The following is a 27,815-nucleotide window of genomic DNA, read 5'->3' as shown; positions in this document are numbered from 1 at the left end:
CAGCGTCTACACTCAGTAACAACTATATCAGTAGTTCTCCCTGTGTGGCCCTGGACCAGCAGCAGCTGCAGAAAGCTCTTCAGAAATGCAAATTCTTGGGCCACACCCCAGACCTACGGAATGAGAAACCCTGGGGTGGTGCCTCACAACTGGTGTTTACTAAGCTCTCTCGGGGACTCCGATGCATGCTAACATCGGAGAACCACTGCACTCCACTCCCCCTCAGATACAGATGGGAGTACAGACAGGAGTCTGACCTGGTGACTTTCTGATCAGCCTCCCACCTTGTGGATGGCGGCTAAGCATGTGCCATCTTCAGTGGAGGGTCAGCTCCATCCAGCGGTGACCGAGGACTCGAAAGAGCGGATCTAGGGACTCTTCTCCCACCAGAGGACACAACCATAACATAGCCTACAGCACCACGGTGCCTTCTGCAATGAGGGGATGAATTCTTCCAGGGTGACACCGCAGTGCTTGCCATCCAGAGCAAAGCCGCAGGAGCCTCGGCCCCCTTACTGAGCAACAGCAAAACCCCACTGTAATTTTTTCCTCCTTGACCACTAATGAGATTGCGAAGCAGCCTGGAATCTCTGTAAAGCTAAAGATCAAACCAAAATACAGCCATCTCTTTCCCAAGTCTCTGTTAACAGAAAAGCACAAAAAAAAAATCCTAAGTAATTTTGGAGATACTTGCCATGTTTGGCTCTCTCTCTCTAAAATTCCTGAATGTGCAAAAAATTGGTCTCTTTTCCTTTAGGAAAGGAAGGAGTGGGGATGGGTGAAAAGGAAGATCTTAAATGGGTGAAACCCTCCAGCAGCCAGGCAATCATCTTCCTGTCGTGATTTACAGCATTCCTCTAAAAATATCTATGAGATCACAGAACGGTAAGTGCATGACACCAAACATTTGTAACTAATCCATGAAAATAAAGTAAGGGCGTCACGTTGCAGGGGGAACACAGTGGAATTTGTCTTGTGTTATCGTTCTAAAATAAGACGGCCTCAATTTGGTTGAAATATATCTTCACACACTGTCTTCCAGAGCAGAGCCGTTTGAGAAATTCTGATTGCAATTATTAAGTGCTGAGTAGGGAGTGCTTTGCAGTTCCTTTGCCGATGCTGAAAGCTATAAGCAATCCTGATATTAAAATCTTTGGAAATGGAGGAGTACCCCAGGCATCATTACAATACTTTCTCCCCCAATCCGAGTAATTAAAATCTATTATGTGAACACGTGTTAATATTTTATCAACTATGGTTTTAATAAACGGAATGTGTGAGGCCTCCTGTGATAGGAAGGATATCATTTCAAGCGAGGCTTCCCAACTCACCCTCTACCCCGCCAGCTTCGTCGCAAACTCACCACAGTGCTGAATTCCGGAACCTGCCACAGCAGCCAGTCCTCATTAAGCGTGTACAGGGCTTTGCAAGTGATTACATCAACGGGGCCCTTGTTTATCTTCTGGTTCAGAGTCGTCACCAGCAAATAGAATGGTTCTCCAACAGTCTCCTTGGAAAAGACGCAAAAGTGACAGTTAGGGGGCTTCCCTGGTGGCGCAGTGGTTGAGAGTCCGCCTGCCGATGCAGGGGACACGGGTTCATGCCCCGGTCCGGGAAGATCCCACATGCCGTGGAGCAGCTGGGCCCGTGAGCTATGGCTGCTGAGCCTGCGCGTCCGGAGCCTGTGCTCCGCAACGGGAGAGGCCACAACAGTGAGAGGCCCGCATACCACACACAAAAAAAATGTGACAGTTAGCTTTCAGCAGAATCCACTGTACTTTCCAGAGAATGAAAGTTTCCGTTTATGGCCCTACGACAGGAGACAGGAGGCGGTGTTTTCTAACAATCAACATGCACCTCCCAAGAAAATACACTTTGCTCCACTTAGGACTAGGAGCAAAACTCAGGAAACTGCACACACACACGCACACTCTCATGGCATTTACAGAGCAGGTGATCATTCTTTTATGCTTAAGCTTCTCTATGGTAGCCTAATGTTCATCAGTTGGCCTAAGAACAGTTGGCAGAGATTTAACCTTTCTTTACGTTCCTATTTAACTGCCCTTTTTTTTTTCAATGCGCTGAAAATTAATGGCATGTAAAAAATGCAGAACTTTGGTAACCAGAATAAACATAAAAACATTTGACACGTTGACCTAGGAGGCGGCGTTTTGGTGTTAACAGCTTCTCACGAAGGAAGCGGCCTTCAGCTGCAGCCTGCAGCCTCCTCTCCTGACCCCCAGCCTGCACAGCCCCACCCAGGCACCTGCGCTGGTACAGGCCACAGTGTACCCCACCTCCTTCCCCTGGGCCAGAGCCGATTCCAGATCCTTACTCTAAGGATCTTCCCAAGCATTTGGCCCATCCCGATGACTTCCTTCTGCACCTTTTTCTGGACCAGGGGTGGCCACCCCTGCTGTTATTCAAACGCCTGAAATCTGTAGCCACTTTGCGCTTGAATGGACCCTGAGCAGCCGGAGTGGGAGGCTTGTGTGTTCCTGCTTTCATGCAGCCTCCCAAAGCATGTCGCCCTGGCTTGACGATCTGTGTAGTATTTGCTAAGTAAATAAACCCTCTGTGATCAAAAGGACATTAAACTGAATTTAAGGGGGAAGAAGAGCCAGGCCCAGAACCAGGAAGTCAAACTGCCTCTGTGATGACGAGAAGCTGGCCACGGCACTAGGGCTTGAAGCCCCAGCTTACAAAGTCAAGCTTCACAGCCAATGCAGCTGGCTTAGAAAGGAGGGTTCCACTGGATCTCTCACCTGCTTTCCCTTGAAGAGGTAAGCTAAGACGTCTTTGTCTTTGAGGTCTCCTGGATCCCACCCCTACCCGCCCCGTACCATCCTCTATACTGACTGCAAAAGCACAGCCATCCCTGGTCCCGGGCTTCCTGTCACTCCTCTGCTGCCTTCCCTGCCACTGGGGCCCTGTAGCACTTTCCTCTCCCCTCCTGACATATCCTGGAGTCGCTTCCTTATGTAGGACAGGGTTGGAATGTTCAAAAATTTCCCAGGTGGGGAGAGCGCTGGGACTTGAACATGACATTTCAATTCTTATGAGAAACTTCCTTTATTTAGAGGTTCACAACCACACTGCTCTCGTCTCTCTCCCTCCACGCCCTTAGGTAATGTCCTGACCGCAAACCTAGAACCTCACTTCTCTCTTTGTTTCCAGCCCACATCAGGGATGGGGGTAAGCACCCTTGGGAGGGGGCTGGAGGCACCCGCAGAGGTGGGCGTTAGGGGGCCGGTGGGCTCTTCTGGGCTGTGTGGAGTGACAGCTCCAGACTCGATGGCTCTGTAGTAAGAATTCTCCACGAGAGTGCAGCTAGACTCAGATTAGTAACATCTTATCTGGCACCGTTACCCACACCCGTGGTTCTAAGCCTGGATAATCATCACCAGAATCCCTTGGGACTCATAAAGAATTCAGATGGGGCTTCCCTGGTGGCACAGTGGTTGAGAGTCCGCCTGCCGATGCAGGGGACACGGGTTCATGCCCCGGTCCGGGAAGATCCCACATGCCGCGGAGCGGCTGGTCCTGTGAGCCATGGCCGCTGGGCCTGCGCGTCTGGAGCCTGTGCTCCGCGACGGGAGAGGCCACAACAGTGAGAGGTCCGCGTACCGCAAAAAAAAAAAAAAAAAAAAAAAAAGAATTCAGACGTCTGGGCCCTACTCTAGACACGGAATCTCCGGAGACGAGGCCTGGGCATCTGTAGTTTTAACACCTGCCAGGGGATTCTGATGCGTGGCCAGCTTAGGAAACTACGGAGCCATGATGTTTCTTTGTCACCACTGAACACAAGTTCTACGTTAGTCATACCTGCTGGCGGCTTAGGCATCTCCTCAGACCAGGGCGCACACAGCTTCCCAGGGAGCCGGCCTCGGGCAGAGCCCCGCTTACGGAACCGACCCTGCCCCACCCCTCCTGTGATGGGAATTAAGCTTGGCCCCTTCACCAGCCCTTCCTTCGTGAGACCAGACCCTCTGACCAGGGCTGAGCTTTAGGCTTCCGCACCTGTGATCTCACTCCAGCCCCAAATCCCTCCCTGAGCCTGGAAGAAGGTAGCTGCCTTCCTGGGGACGCATTAAGCCGGGTGGCTAAGAGCTCCCTGGTGCCGTCACACGAGCTATGGGGTCCTCCTCTGTGGGAGGAAGTCTTGTCTATCCTGTGAGCCCCAACTCCCCAGTGTGCAAAATGGTCATGAAGGTTCTCACCTCATGGGATTCAGTGAGAAAAAGGAAGCAAAGCTCTTAGCACGGTGGCTGACACATTCAATAAACGGTAGTTATTATTATTGCTTGACCCGCAGGGGCTTGGAGGCACAGAGGAGGAAGTGACCTGGAGGTCACAGCGCTCGTGCACCCAGGCCGAGGTCTGGGAGGATGGGTAGAGCAGGACTAGGCTGGCAGAGTCCCACACCCCTTGGGCACCTGGTTGGGGAAGCCCGGCCCTCCGCGCCAGAGGGAATTATTCCACTGAAAACGAAAGTATCGCCGACGGGCTGAATGCCACTTCCTCCCAGGGAGCACGCTGGCCCCTCACCACCCCAAGTGCTCAAGACACTCCTGAGTCAGCACTGCAAAACCCTGACAAGGAATCCTCTGCTCAAGGGGGCCATTTGGACTCCGAGCGCAGATTTTGGGGACGCCTCGCCTTTTTAATGCCCAACAGCAGCAAGGGCAAGGCTCTGACTAGCCTTCGAGGGCTCAGAAAAAGAATCACAAGGTCCCAGGGAAAGAACTGGAAAGGAATTTAAAACCAATGGCCACGCGCCTCATTTGGTGGGTAGAAAACGGATGCCCAGACGGAAAGGGCCGTACCTGGAGCCACGCAGCAAGCTGGGGCTGAGATGAACTTACAGCCCGAACCTGCTGCTTCTAATCAAGACTCCCAGGCCAGTGCTCCTTCTACTGCCCCCAGGTTCTCAAAGGCAGGGAGGTGGAATCACCTGCAGGAACCTGGCAACGTGGACTACTGTGCCCCACCCTGAGCGTCTGATTCAGTGGCACGGTAGGTGGTGAGGCAGGAGCTGCCTTTTGAGACTAAGACCCAGGAACTGGGTGAGGGTCCTGCTGCGTCTGTTTCGAAGCAGCTGTGGCTGAAGCTAGGATGGGGGAAGCCAAAAATATTCACCCCAGAAATAAGCGCTCCGCGTCTCCCCAAAGTGCATGATGATTTATACCAAGTAAACAGCAAAGAAGGCAGATTTCATTAATCTTAATAAATGGGCATTGCCTTGGGAGAGAAAAGGGTTGGTTAAAAAAAAAAGGTTGTGCATCTACTTGTAAGATTACATTAAACATTAAACTAAGCACAGTCTATTTAAGGCGCTGCTTTTTGGATCTAAACTTAAGTAATACTGTTAAAACCTGTGGCATAGCAGTGTATCTTACTCAAACTTTAATTAGATTTCAGAACTAGCTACAAACACACAATTATGCAGTTTTGCTGGAATCTGGATGGCTGGTGAAATTGAAGAAGGATAAGAACGTCCTGCACCAGGGGCCTCGGAGGGCTGAACGAAGCCTGGGTTCAACAGAACACACTTCTTTTCCTACTAATATTTTATAATAATAATGGGCATCATTTATGGAGTGCTTACTCAGTGCCGAGCAATTGTGAACATTTTCTCATCAGTGCTTCAGAACAGCCCTAAAATATTCTTCTTCCAATTCTACCGGTTATAAACCCAAGGCTCAGGCAGGTCAAGAAACCTGCTTGGGGCCTCTGGTAAGCGGTGGAGTCTAGATTCAAACCGGGCAGCGGGCTCCAGGGCCCATCCTCTTAACCAATGGAATGTGTGCCAAGTTCACATTTGAAAAGATTTTAAGATTCAATTAGATTATAACCATGTTCACTTAACTGTAACAAAGGGAACTCAAGGGGCGGGCGGCTTTTTGGAGACTTGCTTTCATATGGGATAACTGGTTGGAATTGAACATAATTAGTTTACAGAGAGCGTAGTGGTAGGTAAACGGCTATTTCCAAGATGCTTCAGAGGTCCTGAAAACAGTGTGTTTCCATCAGTATTTGAAATACGCCCTCCACTCAGCACACGTTAATTAACCACGTGCAGGTGGATACAAAAGTCAAGGGGTATAAAGTTTCAGTTATGTAAGGTAAGTTCTAGAAATCTATCGTATAACATTGTGCCAATAGATGACACTGTTTTGTACACTTAAAAATCTGTTAAGAGGGTAGGTCTCACGTTAATTGTTCTCACTACGATAAAATTTAAAAAAAGGGAAAAGTCTTACTCGAGGAAATTCTAAATGAATTGTACTTGCATAGGCCAGTTACAGCAAAAACAAATTTTATTTTCCCCTCCATGTGCTCCTAGTAAGGACCAAGACTAAAAGTGGTTAAATGCTGACACCACGGAGTGCTCAGGATTTATCCTGGCAAAGACATCAGCATCTGCTAAAAACAACTGCCTATACAGTCTTAGCTCTGACGCCACCAAGGGATGCGACACTTACCCGCAGAAAACCAGAAAGGCAGACGGACATCCAGTTTGTGAGGAGCTTTTCCACCACGGACTCTGTGCGTCTCAGCATGAGTTTAGGCTGCATGTTACTGCACTGCTCCATCAAGTCCCTGGTCAGCACCTCGAGGATGCTGGTTAGGTAGACCAGCTTAGTTTGCAGTGCAATGGTTAAGAAGGAAGCAAACAGACACCTATTTAAAAATAGAGCCTTGGTTACAACAGCCAAGACATGGAAGCAACCTAAGCGTCCATCAACAGACAAATGGATCAGAAGATGTGGTACATATATACAATGGAGTACTATTCAGCCCTAAAAAGAAAGAAATCCTGCGGTTTGCAGCCACATGGATGGACTGAGGGCATCATGCGAAATGAAATAGAGAAAGACAAATACTGTATGATCTCACTTATATGTGGAATATGAAAAAAAACAAAAGAAACCTCAAACTCAGAAAAAGAGATATTTGTGGTTATCATGTTGTACACCTTAAACCTATACAGTGCTGTATGTCAATTATATCTCAATAAAACTGAAAGAGAAAAAAAAGAAGATATACAGATGATGGGAAAAAAAGCTTATAAAAAAAAACAGAGCCTTGATTAATCAGGTTAATCATCAGCTGTGGCTTGCTTGGTGCTGATAGCAGTTTCCAAGGAAACTTGAGGGGTCAGGCAATGGGATGCTAACGGGGTGCTGCCGTGTGGATGCTTTTTTTTAACACCTAAGTTTCAACTACCTTCGTCCTCGATCCATAAAAATCACACACCAATGTTAACTTCAGGTCATTTTATATGGTTTTCAGCACTTAAACTTTAAACTAAAGCGGTAACAAGAAGTGAATGTCTTCCCTGAATTTTCAGGGTGTTTTTAAAAATAGAAAACAGCACACTTCTGCTTTTTGACTCAGGACTCATGTGTTTTCTTTGTATTGGGTTTTTTTAGGGTGCTTTTTGAGGGGGGGTGTCACATGTGTGTGTGTCTTCAAAATAGAATTTGTGTTAGAGTGTTGTGATCTGAAATGGAAAGAAACATCAGGACTGCATGGTGACCCAAATCAACCAGCCTCTGGAGAGATGCATGTTCTCAGATACTAAGCTCAGGTTGTAGTTCCGAAACAAAATAAGAGGCTCAGGTTTTATTCTTTCTACTTAACGGCTTTCAAAATATAAACAAATTGGCTGATACCTGTCCTTCACTGAAAAGTTCTTCTGCTTTTCAAGAGTGTGGATGACAGTAACAAGGAAACTTTTATTACAAATTAGGGCATCCAAAGCTGTGAGACTTTCATTCTTGTTGTTGGCATCTCTGTTCTGAAAAAAATATAATATAGATAATATATAAACTTAAAGTTAGAAAGTAGATCCACAACGGGTTTTCCAAGACAATGAATTATTTAATATCAAATTCGTGATCCCAAAATACCCACAATAACAATTCAAAGTAATAATGGAGATGATGATGATGATAACACTATGAAAGTCAGGCAGTCATGAGCGAAAAATGAAAACTTATAGACTTACATGCATATCTTCAGTGAAGATGTGTGTGAAGCCACCTGACTGAGAGGAAGGAGACACTTTTATTATTCATAACATCCAAAGGAAATGAAGAGTGTATTTTTGTTATAATACCTGAGTCCATTTTAATAAAGTAGAGACACTATTTGCTAATCTGAAGAGCCCCTGGGCTTATGTTCACAGCATATCTTCTACATAATAAATAATTGTTCAGCTCTCAAGAAACACCAGTGACTTCTGAAAGCCTCTAAGAGTATTTATCATCACATCAGTTCCGTTTTTGGTAGGTGAAGGCATCTCACACTTTAAAAGAACTGACTCAAAAGTTAAAGAAGTGGTGGTGAAAGATTATGCAAATGTACAGACCACTCCTCAAGCAATTTACCTTCTAAGGATAAATACTGAGTTGTGTTGGTAAGTTTATACAAGTCTTAGCTTAGAAGCATTTACTGTCTTGATACACATTGTTATTCAAGAAGGGGTGGAGAGGGGTGGGCAAAAGCTAGAACCTGGAGTCAAACAACTTGGGTTCCAATCCTGGTTTTATCACCTATTGGTCACATGACTTTGGACAAGTCATTTAACCTCTCTGTGCCTGACTTTCCTCATCTGAAAAATGGGAACAATAATGATTCTTACCTCACGGGTTAGGTGTGAAAATAAAATGAATGAATGCACAGTAAGTTCTTCATGTCAGCTATCATTATTGGTTTTTTTTTTAAATCACTAATTTACAGCAAACTAGACCACAACGCTGTTGCCCTGCTGGTTTCTAAAAATATTTTAAAGTGTTATGCTCTGTAGCTCTTGAATATAAACTTTTAAATTTGAGTTTCCTTTAATGTACAATATCATAAATCAAATGGGAATTAAATGACTAAATTTTAAAAAGCATGCTAACACTTTAAATGAGTCAACAGGATAAAAATATAAATTCAAACATTGTTATTTAAAAATTTTTTGGTAATACTTGAAACTTTGGGCTATTTTTATATCTTATTTAAGTAAATTTCTTCTGCAGAGAATTTTTGCCTTATAGTTTCAAATTTGTTAGCCCAAGTAGAAGACCTCAAACTATTACTTCATACTCTCTCCTGGTAATAAGCAGAAAAATCAGACCCTGGGTTTGCATTTTCTAGTTCCTCACATTTTTCTGCTGAACCAACATATGCCAATAGGCAATTTAAACAGATTGAGGACTTCCCTGGTGGCACAGTGGTTAAGAATCTGCCTGCCAATGCAGGGGACACGGGTTCGAGCCCTGGTCCGGGAAGATCCCACATGCCACAGAGCAACTAAGCCTGTGCGCCACGACTACTGGGCCTGCGTTCTAGAGCCTATGAGCCACAACTACTGAAGCCCGTGCGCCTAGAGCCCGTGCTCTGCAACAAGAGAAGCCACCGCAAAGAGAAGCCCATGCACTGCAACGAAGATGCAACACAGCCAAAAATTAATTAATTAAAGAAAAAACTTAGGGCTTCCCTGGTGGCACAGTGGTTGAGAATCTGCCTGCCAATGCAGGGGACACGGGTTCGAGCCCTGGTCTGGGAAGATCCCACATGCCGCAGAGCGGCTGGGTCCGTGAGCCACAACTACTGAGCCTGTGCGTCTGGAGCCTGTGCTCCGCGACAAGAGAGGCCGCGATAGTGAGAGGCCCGCGCACCGCGATGAAGAGTGGCCCCCGCTTGCCGCAACTAGAGAAAGTCCTCACGCAGAAACGAAGACCCAACACAGCAAAAATAAATTAAAAAAAAAAAAAACTTAAAGAAAATAAACAGATTGATTCTTGACCTTAAATAGGGAAATACCTCTCCGGCTCCCTGGGTTCCAATGTTCCTTCCTCCTTTCATGTAAATTCTTCTCCTCTAGGTGGTTAGATGCTCTGCTTACCCTTATTTCTTCTATTTTCAGCACAACAAAGTTGCCAATATAATGAAAAGCAAGGCTTTAAAAGCCAAAACCCAACTAGCAGGGCAAAGAACTACCGGCAATGCCTTGGTCTCTGAGAAGCTACCATTTCCTCTGGGCTTTGACTATTGTTACCGAGTAGGTGTTGATCACCCAAGTTCTCCCTCCACCACCCAACCTCCAGGCCTAGAGGATGTGGCTCCTGATCTATCAGTAAAGGGCCTCTCAACAGCAGGACTTACCTTCAGCCTAGAATGCATTTCAACTGGTGTTGTTCTAATGGAGTATCTTCCCTTGTTCTCTAGATCTTTTAATTGTGACAAATTCAGTTTTAACTTAGGTCTTCTCAATAGGGTTCTGAAAAATGTATGCTTGTTTTTCCTGTGTCTTCTTCTGACATCAGTTTCTATAGCTTTCCCAGTTGTCTTTCAAGATTCTACGTAACCCTGAGTTAAATCAGTTTGCCTTCTTGCAACTCTCTCTTCTGAAATAACACAGCATTGTTCCTAGGAATTTTTTTTTTAAACACTCGCAACAGCATTCCTTTGCATTCATCACTCTATCTTGCTCTTGATTACTGAATTTAGAAGATAGGAAAACTTTTTCTTTCAGGCCACAGATGACTCTCTTCAGCACTCAAGGGCAATCATTAACTATAAAAGCCCACAGAGTACTCCTGTAGATGGTAGAAATCTCTTCTTTTATTGCTATTAAATTCTTAATGGGGATCTCAGATAGCTGGGAAATAGGACTCTTGGTGCAACCTCTGCTGAGGCCCTGCACAGTCATCATGATTCAGGGAATTAAACTCCCCTCCCTAGGCAGTATTCTGCCATAGAAATGAAGGAGGTGGCAAATGGCAAGTCTTGGTGCCTACTATTATTGGAGGATAACTTAAAAAAAAACACAAGTACAAAACGCTAAAGTCTTATTTCTAGCCTTCTTGATTTACAACACTAAGGCTTGGACAAAAAAAAGAAAATATGGTGGGTGTTTTATGGAGGTATCCCACCCTCCAGACACAGCATCACATATCACGGTGTCTGCTTCTAGAATTATAGAGAAACTGAAAATTGCTTACTGCATGTGTCTGGGTTTCTGAACTCTAGGCTTCTGGCCAAATGTAGCTGAGAAGCTGATGGTAAGGTGATACAAGCTCTCTTTTGGCCTGGAGAGATTTCTGGCTTTGCTTAGAAGTCTAGATTTAAATGTAATATGTAACTGGTGTTGATGTGTTCCAGAGGTTGGGCCTGGCTGCGGTCACCAGTTCTGGACAAAAAAAGGGCAATATGGAGGAACTGGGGTATCGGGGCTTGGAGGTGATGCGTGTACCTCGCCAAAGACTTGGGAGGGTAAATGAGGAAGGCTATGTGAGTGGGTGAGAAAATGGAGGTGTTAGAACGTGAGACCGAAACCCCAAAGGGTTAAGTAGACTACTCCTCGGATCCTAGAACAAATTAATTCATCATTTCATGCAGCTATTTCTACTAAATGAGGATGACACAAACTGATCAGCTGGAGAATAACTGCTGGAGAGAACCATAACAACTCTACATTGCTAAAAATGGCTGTTACTAACTCAGCTTCTACACATGTCTACTTTTCTCCCTCTTGGCCAACAGTACTTTTCATTTCCAATTGAGAAGTAATAGCGAATAATCTAGTAGCTGCAATGTAAGTCATGCAGATAAACACAACAAACTGGCCAGCCCACCATTTATTGATTTTTAAAATAAACTAGCTCACTTCCCAGCTACAAATTCAGTTCTAAACTGGTAGTAAAATAAAGCAAAAATCATCACTTTGAACTTGTGTCCCTCCTAGGTTTTTGTTACGGGACAAAGAGTAATTGCCAGTGACCCATCACTGCTTTATACCCTAATCAATCCAATTAATAGTTATCCTCCTCCCTGCTCTGCTGAGATTTAAGCCATTATTCTGTACCAAGCACATTATCTACCGCTGCCTTGGAAGGAAACACCGGTTTTGACAGTAGCAACAAGCACCTTCATTATTATTCAAGACTCCACCTTAGCAATGTGATCAATGCTCTTTTACCTCAGGGAAGAAAGTTCTCAGAGCAAAATGTTTGTAGTCAAGGAAGGGAACAGTTCCAAAACTATCAACCACATCCAATTTATCCATCTGCAGCTCAGCAAAGCCTGCAAAACAGAATCCCAAGAGCCATATTTTAACTCAAAACACAATGGATAAGATCTTCTGCTGTTTTGTCTAACACGGAGTATGACCTTGGTTTTCATTAAAGAAGAAACTAGATAATTACTCGGTTGGCTGCAAAGAAGAGGTGAAATAAAACACAAAGCCAGGCCTAGACCCTGCTGTTCAGTTGTCTTCTATTGTACAAACAGCTCTCATTACTGTGGCTGGTTCCATATAAGGGTTAAAAAAAAAAAAAGGGCTTGTTTTTCTACAAATAAAATTTTGGAGCCTACCATCACGTATCTCTTTCCGGAGCTCACTCTCCAGGAGCTCCAGCTGTTGGCTCTGTTTGCGACTCAGTTCCTTCGATTTGTGCCTGGTCACTCCCACAGCCGCTGTGGAGACAGAGATCCAGCATGAGACTAACAAAAAGGAAAACAGAACCAACCTTTACAGTCCTTTACAGAGGAGGCGGCGGAGGGAGAGCAAGAAAGACTAGCCTGGAAGAGGTGGAATTTCTAAGAAGAAAGATTCCCAGTGAGGGGTCACTCTACAGACGAAGATGCTCAAATGCAACAGAAAACCTCCCCAAAAAACCCTACTCATCTTCAAAGTAAAAAACTAAATCCAATAACCTTCACTTGTAACCAAAGATCCCAGCTGGCTGAAAAGGAATGAAACAAGCCCAGTTTCCCTACAGCCACAGGCCACTTAATATTGTTCTGTTCTTTTTTAATGTCTCTAAACATCCCTAGAGAAATAAAGTTGAGCCTTAAATGCAGAAAAAAGCCCACAGATCCACAGTGAGTTACATGAGCCAAACTTGCATAGATCAAATGGGGGGACAGGATGAGTGGTCCCCAGTGAACCCTTGTAGCTGGATATTGCTTCTTTCTCCACTTCATTTTGCTTCTAACTATGCTGTAGACGCAGTAAACCGAACAAGTTCGGCACTCGGGTTCATGTCCCCGCTCTGCCATTAACTAGCTGTGCGACCTCAGGTAAGTTCCTTAGCATCTCTGTGCCTGGCTGCCTTATCTATTAAAGCGCCTACCTCCTTGGGACACTGACAGGGTTCTAGGAAGTAACTCACAGAAAACATTTAGATCTTATTTTTAAAAAAGAATATGTAGCAATTGTCAACTCTCATTATTATTCTCCTAAGTTTTTCCTCTTTTCATAAAATTTCATGATAAAAGGATCCTGCTAGATGTGAATGATGCTGGAGGAAACAAAATTCAATACAGCTGTGTGCTGGACCACTTCATAAAGTCAACAGTCTTCATCATAACGTGCATCATGCATCTTCAAGAGAGGGTGGAGCAGGCAGTGATTCTCAAATTTTCCTTGACTATGGAGTCCCCTTTCCAGGAGCACCACTTGGGACTGTTGGCCCTCAGACCACCCTTTAGGCAGCAGCAGCTCACTGCCTCCAAGTGGAGCTAGCAGGTCACGTCCACAAAGCACTGAGTGTTTCCTGGTTGAAATCTCCAGGGGAAGCTACAGGGGGTGTTTTGTAGGTGGCAGCCTTAGGCCAGGTGTGTATAGTGTTTTCACTAATGATGTGATTGATGCTCTGAAGAGTACACTTACTCAAGCTGCTAAGGACACGTGCCTCCATGGAATCATGGTAAGAAGGAGAGGAGAATTTTAAACAGCTTTGCAGATACCAATGAAACCAAAAGTGATGTGTCAGATGGAGCCCACTTCACCTGAAAGAGCATAAACAATCTCTACCAACAAAGTGAAGGGAGAGGAATGAAGAGTCGCAGAGAGCCCAGGAAGAGATCAGAGGTTTCTGGGAAGTCACAACGTAGATGTGACTCCATGATGAGACTGTTCTACCTAGAGCTGCCTGACAGCAGCGGATTCTCAAAATTGAGCTCAGCGTTTAGAAATTACAAGTAATCTTATTTGAAGCCAGCATCGGCCAGGACTTTATTAAAATATCAGGCCCAATTCTGGATTCTAGATGCATTAATAGTGGTGGATAACTTGGAGAGAGCTTTAAAAATACCTGAAATGATCATCGACAGTACAAAACAGGGTCTCTGCAAAATGAGGCTAGTTAACAATACACATAAATCCTTCCTTCACAGGACTGGGAACCAGCCAAGAGAAAGGACCAGGACTGAACTCATCTTCCCTAAGTCCAAAGCCTTGCACAGTTATCAGCAACATAACAGGTGCTCAATAAACATCAGGTAAATGCATGCAGGGATGGATGAATGAGTGAGTGAGAGAGTGAGTATATGGAAGCAGACGTTAGCAACTAGTAACCAAAAACCATTAGAGAGGCGATGCCTGCATGAAGTCAAGGAATAGGATGGGCTCCATAGCTGTGGAGAAGGAGGACAAGAGGAAACAGACTTAAAATGAAAAGCAGCTCAGAAACAGAGGTCAAACACTGAATGGCTACAGGGAGCAGGTCCTCAGATGAGGTAAGTGGCCTGGGTGGAGTCAGTAGGAAGTGGTGGCGACTATGGCAAAAGCTCAGTGAACACCTGCCCTCTCTCTAGGGGTAGCTGTTCCTCAGCTCCAGCAAACCGATGTTATGGAAAAATGAGGATCCAATGATCCAGATCTTTCACATTTTCAAGAGATTTTAAAGAATCACCTGATTTTAAAATGTGGTCAATTACTTCCAATTTTAAAAATGCTGTGTGGGCCAAACAAAACACATCGGTTGGCCAGATTTCATCCAGTGAGCAAGCACCATGGGATCACTGTGCTTGGATGAGCCTTGGAACAGTTTAATAGATGGTACAGATCACATTTCCAAAACACAGTTCTGCCAGGAAACACAGGGCTGGGGTAGGGGTGAGGGGCGGGGTTTGCTGGGATGAGAAGGCAGGATGAGATGACCAAGTCCTTGGAGCCCAAAATCCCAGAGGAATTCTGAGGAAATAATGTAAACGGGACATTTGTCATCACAATTCACAGGTTCAGGGAAGCAAAGTGGATTATATTTCTCAAACACCAAGACACCAACCATCTTTGTAATCCAGCCTTTTATTAATGAAGCATCCTAAAAAATGTTTAGAAAGCCCTCGACGTGTACCTATTAGTCCTTTCCCAAAGTTTTGATCTGGGTTTTCATCCACTGATACTTAACTGAAGCAAACAGCCCCTGAAAACTGAAAGCCTTCCTGCCTGCTGAGGCCCCAGGGGATAATTTCTCTAACAAAATTAAACAGGGCACTTACCAAAAATGACAATCACTAGCAAGACGGGAAGCCCAATCAGAAAATACCAAGTTGAAATAACCGATTCCCGCTCGACGTAGAGTTCCAGGTTTCCCAGTTTGACCTAAGGGGACAAAGAGTGTCATTAGACCTGGTCGAGGTGGGGACCACATCTAGGTACACAATTTTCCCCCCAAATGGTTTCCTCCAAGATACAAAAAGAGGTGGCAAGCTAGGTAGGATATCCGAGTTCAGGTCCCGTTTCTGGGCAGATTAGCTATGTGAATTTCAGCCAATCAAGAACATTCCCTGTGCCTTGGTTTCCGGATTCAGCTCCAATCAGTTGCAGGGTTAGACCTACAGATTTTACACTTTGGTCCTCTTTGCCTTGGGGGTTTTAAACTGCAGGAATGGGGGCGATAAAGAGATAGTAACCTGTGGGTAAGACACCCTCTTACCCCTGGACTAAGGAAGTAATCCAACTTTTTAATCTCTTCTACATCTTGTGTTTCCTCGATGGGCCTATTTTGAAGGAAGCATTCTGTGGCAAAAACCAGTTTGGCAATGCTGCCGGGATGATCCCTGAGGGGCTTTTCCAATTTTAGGTTTTGATTATAAAAGTCTGTAAAACTTGTAAAGGGAAAAACTCTATATCAAGCCTTATTTTTGCATTGACCCTGACCCTAACCCTAACTCTAACCCTAACCCTAACCCTAACCCTAACTGGATGGTGGATGGCGGATAAGTATTGAGGAACATTACCATCCTGGGAGCCACGGCTGCCCCTGTGGAAGTATCTGTGCAAAGTGGCTAGAGTGCAGACTCCAGGCCCAGACAGCCCAGGTTCTAAGTCCCAGTCCAGAGAATGAACCTGGGCCCTCGGCAGTGAGAACACGAGTCCTAACCACTGGACCACCAGGGAGCTCCCCCTGCTGTCCTCCCCAGCTGTAGGAGCTTGCATGAGTCACCTATCCATGCAGTTCTCACTTTCCCCATCTCTAAAATGGGATGCTGTTACGCCTCTTCAGGGGGTTGTCGTGAAGATGAAACGTGCTGGCATTTGTTTGTGAGCAAGCTCCTGGCACTCCCGCTCAGAGCTCTCCAGCGACTCCTGGAGCTCGGAGCCAACTCCTCACAATGACCCCCAATTGGCTCTCCATGCTCCCCGTTAATGCTCTCACCTCCTTGGAATACTCCCCGCCTTGTCCCTTCCACTCCGCCACACTGGTCTCCTTGTTGCCCTTTAACAGCACCAGGGAGGTTCCTGACTCAGGAACTTTGCAACCTGTGGCTCCCTTTGCCTAGAACACTCTACCCCCAGATGGCCCACGGCTCATGCCCCTCGTCTCCCTGAGGTCCTGATTCAAATGTCGTCTTTACAGGGAGCCCTTTTCTGGCCGCCATCGTAAACCCGGCAGCACTGCCCCTCACCTCCTGCTTCATTTTTCTTCATAACAGTTACCACCATCTAACACATCTTCAATTTATTTTCTATACTACCTGCCTTTTTAGTAAGATCCATAAAGGCAGACATTTTGGAGGGCGGGCGGGTAGGCGGGTCTGTTTTCTTCTCTGCTATGTCCCTATGTCCCAGTGCAGGCACTCAGGAACTAGTCCTGGATAAGGAAGAATGCTACCACTTGCTCTTCTCAACCAACCAGACACGTGGGATCCCTTGTGAGTTTAGTGGCTGTTATTCATTTTATTTTATTTTTTTATTTTTTTATTTTTTGCTGTACGCGGGCCTCTCACTGTTGTGGCCTCTCCCGTTGCGGAGCACAGGCTCCGGACGCGCAGGCTCAGCGGCCATGGCTCACGGGCCCAGCCGCTCCGCGGCATATGGGATCCTCCCAGACCGGGGCACGAACCCGTATCCCCTGCATCGGCAGGCGGACTCTCAACCACTGCGCCACCAGGGAGGCCCTGTTATTCATTTTATAATGATTATGACCCTCTTTACCGTACAACAGACGGGCCAAGGGAGGTTCAGCTAAAGCCAACTTATCTAAGGCCACACAGCTATTAACTGGTGCGGCTGAGACACAGCCACATTTTTTGTTTTGCCTTCCAGTTGATGTCCTTTTTTCTTATCCTTTACCCAATCACTTATGACTCTAGATCATAAAGCGTTTTGGGGGGGATACAGACTGTGCAGAGTCTCATATGGCATGAACGTTATAAACGGAGGTTTCTAATATGTTTCCCTTCACCGCGGTCTCATGTCTTTATTGTGGGACATAAATATACCACTGACGGGACGGACCCTCAAACATGTCTGGGAAAAGATTGAATGCAGTGAGTCTGACTTCATGGTGGAGGAAGCGGCCCATGACCCATAGATTATCTGGTCCCCATTAGACTCCACTGCCACTTTCAGTGTGCCAGGGAAGCCCCCATTCTGGGTGTCTGCCAAGACATGCCACCTCTGCAGTTGGGCAAAGAATGACCGCTCACCCGTCAATGGGTCTAGGGATTCTGCTGCAGATGCTGCAGCCTAAATGTACGGCTAGAACAAAAGCTATCAAGGCTCGTTAGTATCATAAACGATGGTGTGCTCAGTGCTCTGACATTCCAAGGGCACAGGGATGGGTTCTACAAGCTATTCTGGAGGAATAACGTTTGGGCCTACAATACCAGCTTTGTTTATCTTCACTGAAAGTGAAGATCTGAAGATCCATAAAAGATTCTATTCTGGCTTCTGGATTAGCCAAGGAATCCCCCCTCCCCCCGCCCCACACCAAATAAGGTAAAACTAACGGGTAGGACTGTCAGGCAACCTACGCGAACTTTCTTGGAAGAGGTGGCGATGCTGTTTGCAGCAGTGATGCCTTTAATTTTGCAAAAGATGGTGGTGAGATCTTGATTTCTAGTAATATTTTCAAAACTGCAATTTAATTGCTCATTTTCTCCATGAAAGAGAGTAATTTCAATGTCTTTCTTGGAAATGTTGAAGTTATCATTTTCTTTCTGTGAAGAACAAGGCGAAGATGAAGAAGTCAAGGCGTGTGTGGAAACGCACAAACACAATACACCTTTCCTGTCGAGGGGAGCACATCCTCCCCACCCGAAATGAGAGAGACATACTTGAATTTTGACTTCCAATTCTGTGTCCACCTCAGGCTCAGCCCGATACCCTGTAAATCTGGGGTCATCAAGGTACTGCAGGCTTCCACAATCCAAGTAGGTCTCCTGGACCCTGAGCTTCACAGTGACATTCGTACGCCCTTTTGAACTCTTTAAACTGGGGGCTAAAAATCTGCAGTAAGTCGCCATACAATGTTCAGAGACCTGAGGGAGAAGGAAAGAGCATTTTGACAGCTTCATTAATGAATTTCAGCTCTGGGATTGAAGAGCTAAGTGACCTGGGCAACTGAACCTCTCTGTGCCTCTGTTTTCTCCTCTGTAAAATGGGGATAACAGTATACCCACCTCATGGGGTTGAATTAACTCTGAATTAAATGAGATGAGGTCTCACTAAATTAAATGAGAATATCCATGCAAAAATGCTTACAAATCCATGCAGAAAAGCACTCAACAAATGCTAATATGATTATTAATATTATTAGTAATAATGAAAGAAGAAGGTGATACAATAGGAAAAAAGGGTACTCGGAAAAGAAGTCAGCTAGAGAAAGGGGAAGACTGCACCAATGGGCCCGTGTGCCCTTCAAGACATCAAGGCTGAGTCCTGGGAAACTACAGGAAGGGAGAAGCCAGTTCTTCGGCAAGGCTGGCTGCAGGCTTGCGTCTGCTGGCTCGGTCACTCCGTGTTGGTGAACCCCTGTGTTTTAGCAGAAATCACTAACCACAAGAGGAAAAGGCTTTGCAGGCCTAACAAAAAGTAGAGGAAAACAAAAGTGAAAGGGACAACACAGCTCCCATGAAAGAAAGAGCATGAAGATGGGAAACCACACAGAAAGGGTGGCCCACTTTACAGGCTCATTTGAAACAAACAAGCGGGCATAAATACTGTCATTTTCAGGTGCGCAGAGAGTTGGGCAGAGAAAGCTGCTGGGAGAGGGAAGGCTGACAAACGTTCTAAAGAAGAGCAGCTAAGACTCCGAAAAGGAAATCTGCCTGGTGGGGATTTTTCCTCTTTGTTATTTGCTGTCTAACTCATGTTGGAATTTTAAAAAGAGGGTAGGAAGAAGCAACAGGTGGGAAAATCTGATGCAAAGCACTGAGATGTGGACAAGCAAAACCTCCCTTCACCTTCAACGCCTTTCCAAACGACTGCCCTGAATCTCTCATTCACATCTCTGGCGACATGAAGAAAACCACAAAACCCACTGCCTCAGCCTTCTCAACAGCCGTAACCCCAGCAGGGTGGCTTTTTGTTGAAGACGCCTTCTAGAAAGATTCCTGGTGACAGGGTCACCTTAACCTCATTATTCTCAACTCTCTAAATTTCCATACCAGTGTCATCCGAAATGCTCTTTTTCTCTAGTTTCTGGGCAACTTCTTGGCCACCTTCGCTGGCCATCTTGTTTTCTTTCACTCCTTAAAACTAAGCTGTCCTGCAAGATCCCATCTCAGGCGCTCTTTTCTTCTTCCTTTGTGACCCCACTCCCAGGGTGTCGTTCATATTCTCCTTCTAACGACCATGCTACAAAGGTGACCCGTCATCTCCCCACCATCCCTAGATACCTGCAAGAGCATCCTTATGGGTCTCCCAGGCTTTTTTTCAGTTACTGCCTCTCCATATGATCCTATGCACCATCGCCAAAATCATCATCATCGAGGGTACCTATCCTCACGTCACTCCCTGCTCAAAGATCTTCAATCCCTCCCCACTGCCTACAGAGTTAAGGGCAAACTTTTCAGTCTGATCCTCTCTTACGGCCCAGCGTGGCTTTGCAGCCATCCCTCCGGCTCATTCCCGACCCATCCTCTCGGCTCCAGTGGAGCAGGACTCATCGATATTCCCATCAGGGGCCTGTGAGTAACTGTCTTCTCTGCCCCCCTGCTTGTACCTGCTCAAGTCCTACCCATCCCGCTCCACTCCACAGACATGCTGAAATCTGCTCTAGTTTAATTTCTCTTTCGTGTGGAAACACACAGTGGGGTATCTGAGCTGGAAGGGAATCAGAGGACCTAGAACTAACTTCAACACGGCCTGTGCACTCAGCTTTCCATCCCAGTGTAGATTACCCATCTCCCTCGGTGAAAGCAGTGTGACCCTCTTATTTACCTTTTGTCCCTGCAGCCAGGAAAATGTCTGGCCCACAGTAGGTGCTCAGTGAATTCTACTTGATATAGGGACAGCACTGGGGACGGAGAGCAAGTTCACTCACAAATGCAGGCAATGCCTCTGGTAAGAGGGTCAATCTATACGAACCACTCAACAGGATGTGTTGACATCATGGAGATGGGGCCTGGCATCAGATACAACATGAGGCTTGGAACTGGCTCTGAAGGGTTTCAGGACTTGGACATGTGTATGACAAGGCTCTAGGACTTAGGAAGGCCTCCTGGATCTAGACCTGAAGCCACACTGGTTCCAAGCGGAGGCCGGGTCTGTGGCCACTAACACGCCTGCCAGCTTTGGCAGGCAGTGGTCTGGCTGGGCCTCAGAGAGGCTGTTATCTTCACATCTCTCATGAAGGAGGGACAGAACGGGGAAGAGAGAATGGGGAGAGCCTTTGAGAAGAGCCTAGAAGTGCACTCAGAGGCCCCGACTTGTCTCTGAAGTTCATCATTTCCCATGACGAGGCCCGGGTGTGACTCGTGTGGGGTAAGAACTAAGTGGGGCCGAGGGCCAGACCCCTGTGCGGGGACAGGAAAGGCAAGAGGAGGTGAGGTCAGAAGGAAGGCACCAAACCAGGTCAAAGAGACAAGGGCAAGAGAAGGAGAAGCATATGACAGGATCTCTGGGACTTTCACAGGTCACCTTACCTCTGAACCACAGCGTGCTCTGTGTGGTGGGACCACTACCACCTACTCTTCACGGGAATACTCTTCCTTACATCATCTGTCAGGCACTCACAAGGCATTCTCACACGTATTCACAAAGCCTGTCTCATCAAGGAGACTTATTACATAGGGAGGAGACGGCAGGCAGGTCTTGTCGTATCACCTCTCTTCCCTCTGTGCCACACCTCGAAACTCCCAACTCCAAGTCTGAGGTCTTAGTATTTCCATTATAGTACAGATGGTATTTATTATAGATCATGCAACAGGTAAAAGCTTATGATAGCACAAAGGCACAGAAACAAAAAATATCCCCCAACATATCTGAGTGTGATGAAAACAAAGTCATCCTTGAAAATAACTATTATTACAAAGCAGCTGAAGACTTACATTTATGTTTCCTTTTAGCTCGTGTGAAATGATTAAGTTGTCAATTACATCAAAATTTCGACCCATGATGGTTATATTCTGACCACCACTGCAAGGAAAAAAGCAATGAGAGGCGTTTCATAGATAAACACACAGGCATTTTGCATTTATGAATAAAACCATCAATTTATTCATACTCAATATTAAACTCAGTTATGTTTGAGAGCAAATTAATAAAGTTTAATTTCAAACGCACGACAGCTTAACAAGTCTTTTCATGATACTGATAGTTTTTAAGATACATAAATATAAAAATTCAGGTTGGATCCTGTTTTAATTTTAAGAAAATGCCCAAATTCTTGTATAGAATTTTGAGCTTTGCTGTGTCATGTTTCCACATATAATTAGATCATCAGCTGTACCTTGAAAAGATTTCACTAAATAGAATTTTGTTTGATTACTGTTTAATCTATATGAAGACTCTTCAATCTAACAGTTTTCAAAATCAAACTCCCAACCTCCAATTATATTTTATGTAGGGAGACAGGGAATACTTTGGACAAGGTAAACTTATAAATGCCATTACAAGTCTGAATTCCTATTTGGTAAACCACATAAATAACAGCTATGTCCTATCTCTCTGAAACTAAGCCAAATAATTTCACATATTCTTAGCACATAATTGCATTTAAGCAAAGTGGTCATTAAATGTGAAATAAACAGCTGGCCGCAGCTCTGGCCACCCTTTCCCGTTCACACAGGTCACTAGACACTCATTCCAGGGGACAGGAGCCTGGATAGGTCAGCTCCATCGGCCAGCCGAGCCCATGATGACAAGACCAGGAGGTGGACACAAGCAGGCCAATTTGTGTAGGGCCGAGGGACGACATGAAGCCCTGAACCTTCCAGCCACAAGGGGGAAGAGCTGAGCTGGCCTCACGCCAGCCTGTCCCCATTACTAGAAAACCAGGCCAAGTGTGCTCCACCAACGGTCGGACTGCAGAGCCATGTTTTGCCAAGAGACACGGGCTCAGAATGTCACAGGTGACTGGACATTAAGAATCCTCATATTGGGCTTCCTTGGTGGCGCAGTGGTTGAGAGTCCGCCTGCCAATGCAGGGGACGCGGGTTCGTGTCCCGGTCCGGGAAGATCCCACGTGCCGCGGAGCGGCTGGGCCCGTGAGCCATGGCCGCTGAGCCTGCGCGTCCGGAGCCTGTGCTCCGCAACGGGAGAGGCCACAGCAGTGAGAGGCCCGCGTACCGCAAAAAAAGAAAAGAAAAGAAAATCCTCTTATTTTACAACAAAGGAGAACACTGCTGGCTCAGAGCACAGCACCCAGGGCCAGACTGCCCCGAGCCTGAAAGTTGTCTAAATGCTCCCCACCTCAGTCTCCTCACTGGCAAAAAGGGCTACTCACAGCGGACCCCTCAGGCTTGGGAGGATTTCTGAGTCAACAGATCCAACACACCAGGCGTGTGGGGAGTGCCGCATCCATGTTTGCTTTTATTTATAGGAAGGATTGAGACCCACGGCAGAGAGTGCCATGCTAGGGCCTTAGTTTGGAAATTTCAGCTTTCCTCATGCCACTATTACAGGCAGAATTGAAGTTCCAACCCCCAGGACCTCAGCATGTGACTGTATTTGGAGATAGGACCCTGAAAGAGGTAATTAAGGTTAAATGAGGTCATTAGGGTGTGCCCGAATCCAATATGACAGGTGTCCTTGTAAAAAAAGATTAGGACACAGGGAAGACCACTGTGAAGGCACAGACAGAGGATGGCCCTCTACAAGCCTAGGAGAGAGGCCTCAGAATAAATCAACCCTGAAGGCGCCTTGATCTTGGACTTCGAGCTTCCAGAAATGTGATGAAATACATTTCTGTTATTTAGCCATCCCGTCTGTGGCTCTTTGTTATGGCAGCCCTAGCCTAATACATCCACCTCTCACTTCATCTTAAATAGGAATATTAGAAGTGATTTTCTTCTTTTTCTTTTTTTTTTTTTTTTAAACAAAACTGCATCTGTAGCTTCACCTAGACAGTACTTTGAAAGTTAGCTTCATGCTGTGTTAGGTGGAGAAACTATCTTTAGGGTTATATTCTAAAATCTGAATGTGAATTTAAATTCAACTTGGGGGGAGTTTTTTTGTTTTTTTTTTTCTTAATGTAAGAGTCACCTGAAAAGAGTTTCTTTGGAATTTCCATCTCTCACTTAGGGAATATCTTTGAAATGTAGATACTGCTTTTCATTTAGATAGCTCCCAATATTTCCTCAAATTATTCAAAACAGCTTACTCTAAAGGTTGTAAATTGAAAGATGTAAGAAAGAAGAAGCTTTGTGTCATGGGCAGGAGTGAAATGTAATGAAGAGGGTTATGTATTTGTAACAGAAACCTAGGTTTAATTACTACAATTGAACAAAATTTTTTAAATGCATAAGGTTTAATACGACCTGAACAGAAACCAGAGTCTGAGCAAACATTTTAGCTGTGAGTTTCCTGGCAGCCACAGCTAAGAGTAAAACAAGATGTACTCACAGTGTTTACTGTGACAACGGAAAGCAAGCTGCTTATCAGGTATAGCTTTGTTTTCTAAGAATAAATCCTACAGAGGAAATTCTGTGAGGAGAATTTAGATATGACAATTATTTCTATATTTATTTGCGTGAAATCCATGATCTTTATGCATATGACCTTGTTAACCACAACAAGAGAAAAAGATGCTCTAGAAAGTACCTGATCCAGGTGGTAGCAGGATAAATGAGGGAACAGAGCGGCAGAGCGATGTAAGACAAGTGTCCCACGGGAGAGCAGCTCCCGCCGTCGAACTGGATACACACAGCCTTCATTTCTTTTCGGCTCGATGGAAGAGAGAATTTCATATGGGTGTCATTTAGCACATGGCTAACCTGTATCCTAGAAAGGGGTAGAAAAGAACTCTTCAATGACACAGACCTCAGCACAATTGATTACCCAAGGGGACGGGATATGAAATTCACTTGAACTACAACAGCTCCCAAACTATCGGAACAGCCACAGGCAACTGCCGATTCATCGGGGTCTACTTACTCAGTATGGGTATTATCTGAGGGCTGGGTTCCTCTTTCTTTTGTGCATTTTTATGTTTTTATTTGCATTTCCCTTAGAAGTGGGGAAAGAAGGCAATGTAACCATTGCCTTTAAGAAGCCCTAATAGGAAGTGGAACGTGGACTAGGTATTAAAGTATACTAAGGAATTGTCATTAATTTTGTTGAGTATGCTAAGGCTAAGGCTATATGTTAGACATATATACTGAAGTATTGTACTTATGAGTGAAAGGATATGGTGAGATATCCTGGGATATGCTTTTACTTTATTTTTTTATTTTTTAAAATTAAAAAATTTATTTATTTATTTTTGGCTGCATTGGGTCTTCATCGCTGCACGTGGGCTTTCTCTAGCTGCGGCGAGCGGGGGCTACTCTTCATGGCGGTGCGCGGGCTTCTCATTGCGGTGGCTTCTCTTGTTGCGGAGCATGGGCTCTAGGCGCGCGGGCTTTAACAGTTGTGGCACGCGGGCTCAGTAGCTGTGGCTCGTGGGCTGTAGAGCGCAGGCTCAATAGTTGTGGCGCACGGCCTTAGTTGCTCCGCGGCATGTGGGATCTTCCCGGACCAGGGCTCGAACCCGTGTCCCCTGCATTGGCAGGTGGATTCTTAACCACTGCACCACCAGGGAAGTCCTGGGACATGCTTTTAAAAGCTCCAGCCGCCATCCTTCCTTCACTTCCAAAAATGCGGAGGAGATAGATGAAACAAAATTGGCAGAACGTTAAGGTTTGAAGCTGGAGGAGGGGTACAGAGAGGTTCGTTACACTCTTTTCTCTTGTGTATGATTGGAAATTTCCATGATGAAAAGCTTGAAAAAAGAGAAGTCCCAGTCAAGCACTGGGGCAGGGGCGTGGTAGAACCCAACCCCAGGCAGAGATGGGGATTCTCCTGTTCAAAGAGCAGAGAGCACAAAACTGAAGTCCTAAAGTCCATGCCAAGAGCCCAGGGGTCTCAGACTCAATCAGCATCAGAACCAAGCTGCCTCCAGAGGAGCTCCAGACTGGAATTTAGCTGGGACTGTCCTAGGTGCTCCTGAAATCTGTACAGCGTGCCCTCAACACCTTTTAGGAGTCAAAACAAAGCCTTCTACAACATTCCCTCTGTAACCTGCAGCTTCCTCTGTACATCCGTCTACAATGAGCCTCTAAAGCGCAAGTCATGAAGATGGGGTTCTGTCTGAATAATGCTCAGTATAATTATGCAAAATGAGAATCTATTATTATTACTTAAAGGCTACGTGCATGATTATCTATTTTAATGCACATAGCCTTTAAGTAGTAATAATAGATTCTAACAATAAGGCAAATGCAAAAAAATTTGAGTTGGTTTGTACTTATACCACCACAAATTTACATTCTAAGATTTTATATTCAGAGCAAAGCTCTAGGAAATTCATTGTAAAATGGCTGATCATTAATATTCAAACTTATTTATCAAATTTTGAAGGAGGCAGAAATATGGGTCATTCCACTACTATCCTTATAGTTTTCTCTTCAGAGTAATTAGGCATTTAAAAAATACCATATTAAAAGAGTTTAGGATTATGGTATGAACTCAGATATAGGATTAACTGGGTATTATGTTTACTGCTCGTGAACTTGGGTTCACCACACAGATGTGGTTACTGAAATGCTACATGCAGAAAGGTCTCTCTTAGTCATTTAATTTAATAACTGCAGTATCTCAAGACACATTCAGAATTGGAATGAGAGAATCAACAGTCAGAAACAGGGTAATGCTAGGAAAAATGACTATTTTCCAGTGAATATGACTGCCTTTCAGTGAACACACAGGTGTCTAACTTCACAGATTTTGCTACACAAAATGAAAGATTTTTGCAGGGGGGTATTTAGCCAGGATAAATGGTACAAAAATACCTATGTCGCATAGATACAGCCACTAATGTGTGCTTGATAATTCTGGTAAATAGCAGAACAGAGCAGAGCCCCCAGTGAGCAGCTTTTTCCATCAAAATGACAGACATCCCAAATTTACTGCTAGGAGGGGAAGGGGATGGCAGTTAAATGCAGCAAATGAATTAAAACAGAAAACTCAGTAAATAAGTGTGGCAGATTCAAACACTGTACAAATCTGTTTCAGTAGTTAAGAACCAAAACACCACGCTTCAGTGGATTGTCTTCAGCGCGTTCCCACGATGAGAAGAAAGTCAGTATTATACTTCACGCAGACTGCAACATCTTTTACTTCAAATTATAAAGACTAACGAGCAGAAAACTCAAATTATCTATTATGTTATTATTATTGTCTCTCTTTTTGTGGGGTAGCATTTGCACAAGAGTGCTAGTGAAATACTGAGATTTTCTTCTCTCAAAGTTTCATTGAAAGGATGTGTTGGGGAAAGAGATCATAGAAATAATTATGTTCAAATGGTACATTGACCAGATATTTGTGTTGGGGTGTTTTGTCTTCCTTCTTCTTTTTTAAATTAATGTATGTTCCACTGAGTTATTATTCGAGCCTGAAACCAATCCAATAAAGAGAAGGCTAAAAAGAATACGATGGATCGGAAAATTTCTTCTTTCAACTGTAATACGTTGAAAGTGTGGTCCTATTTTCCCATAAAATTCCAAAGTGCTCAACTATTTTCCTAAGCGGATCATCTTCAAAATGATGTTTGCTACTCAAATCACTTGATTTTGTTCATGAAAACAAAACAAGACCCCAAGAGGCAACATCCTGGAATTATTGTATACTGAGATTGGGGATAACATGGGACAGATTCTCCCACAATTAACTTTAAATGTGGTGCTTAAATTATTTCACTTATTGAAATTATGTTATATCAAATATGCAGACTAATTGGCTCAAATTGGTACATGGAAATAAATAAACTATATAAAGATTATAATCATAGTGCTATTCCTTTGATGTAAGTTTTAGCTTTTCACTACTTTACGAAGAATAAATTACTCATATTTCAACTCACACATCCTTATCACAAGTACTGGTTCCTTTCAGGATCATTGTGATATTCGATGCCTGGGTGAAGTTTGCTCCCGTGACGATCACATTACTTTTCCCTAAGGTTGATATTTTCTGTGGCTCAATGGACTTAATGTAGAAGACCTATTGGAAGGAAAAGATTCAAACACAAGATCAAAGCTGAGAAATGGCACTGCTCGAAAAAATCTGTTTATGTGCCGCAGTTCGAAGAAATCACTGGGAA

General features: G+C 44.8%; 1 protein-coding gene across 1 annotated transcript in view; it reads right to left on the bottom strand.

The window, feature by feature from the left end:
- The window catches only part of PLXNC1 (plexin C1), a 148,047-nt gene that overhangs the window by 38,545 nt on the left and 81,687 nt on the right, over window positions 1-27,815 (bottom strand). The window contains exons 10-21 of the mRNA XM_082634834.1: window positions 27,576-27,715; window positions 24,278-24,457; window positions 21,565-21,652; window positions 18,349-18,552; window positions 18,046-18,231; window positions 15,286-15,388; window positions 12,373-12,474; window positions 11,978-12,081; window positions 8,015-8,053; window positions 7,680-7,804; window positions 6,486-6,684; window positions 1,364-1,510 (exon numbers count right to left, since the gene is read on the bottom strand). Of these exons, the coding sequence (XP_082490960.1) occupies window positions 1,364-1,510; window positions 6,486-6,684; window positions 7,680-7,804; window positions 8,015-8,053; window positions 11,978-12,081; window positions 12,373-12,474; window positions 15,286-15,388; window positions 18,046-18,231; window positions 18,349-18,552; window positions 21,565-21,652; window positions 24,278-24,457; window positions 27,576-27,715 (1,617 nt within the window). The remainder of the gene's footprint in view (window positions 1-1,363; window positions 1,511-6,485; window positions 6,685-7,679; window positions 7,805-8,014; window positions 8,054-11,977; window positions 12,082-12,372; window positions 12,475-15,285; window positions 15,389-18,045; window positions 18,232-18,348; window positions 18,553-21,564; window positions 21,653-24,277; window positions 24,458-27,575; window positions 27,716-27,815) is intronic.

Source organism: Mesoplodon mirus (assembly GCF_964341445.2).
Source record: "Mesoplodon mirus genome assembly, chromosome: 11".
In the NCBI taxonomy this organism is placed as follows: Eukaryota; Metazoa; Chordata; class Mammalia; order Artiodactyla; family Ziphiidae; genus Mesoplodon; species Mesoplodon mirus.
The sequence above is the reverse complement of the archived record's forward strand: the minus strand, read 5'-3'. Positions and strand labels throughout refer to the sequence as shown.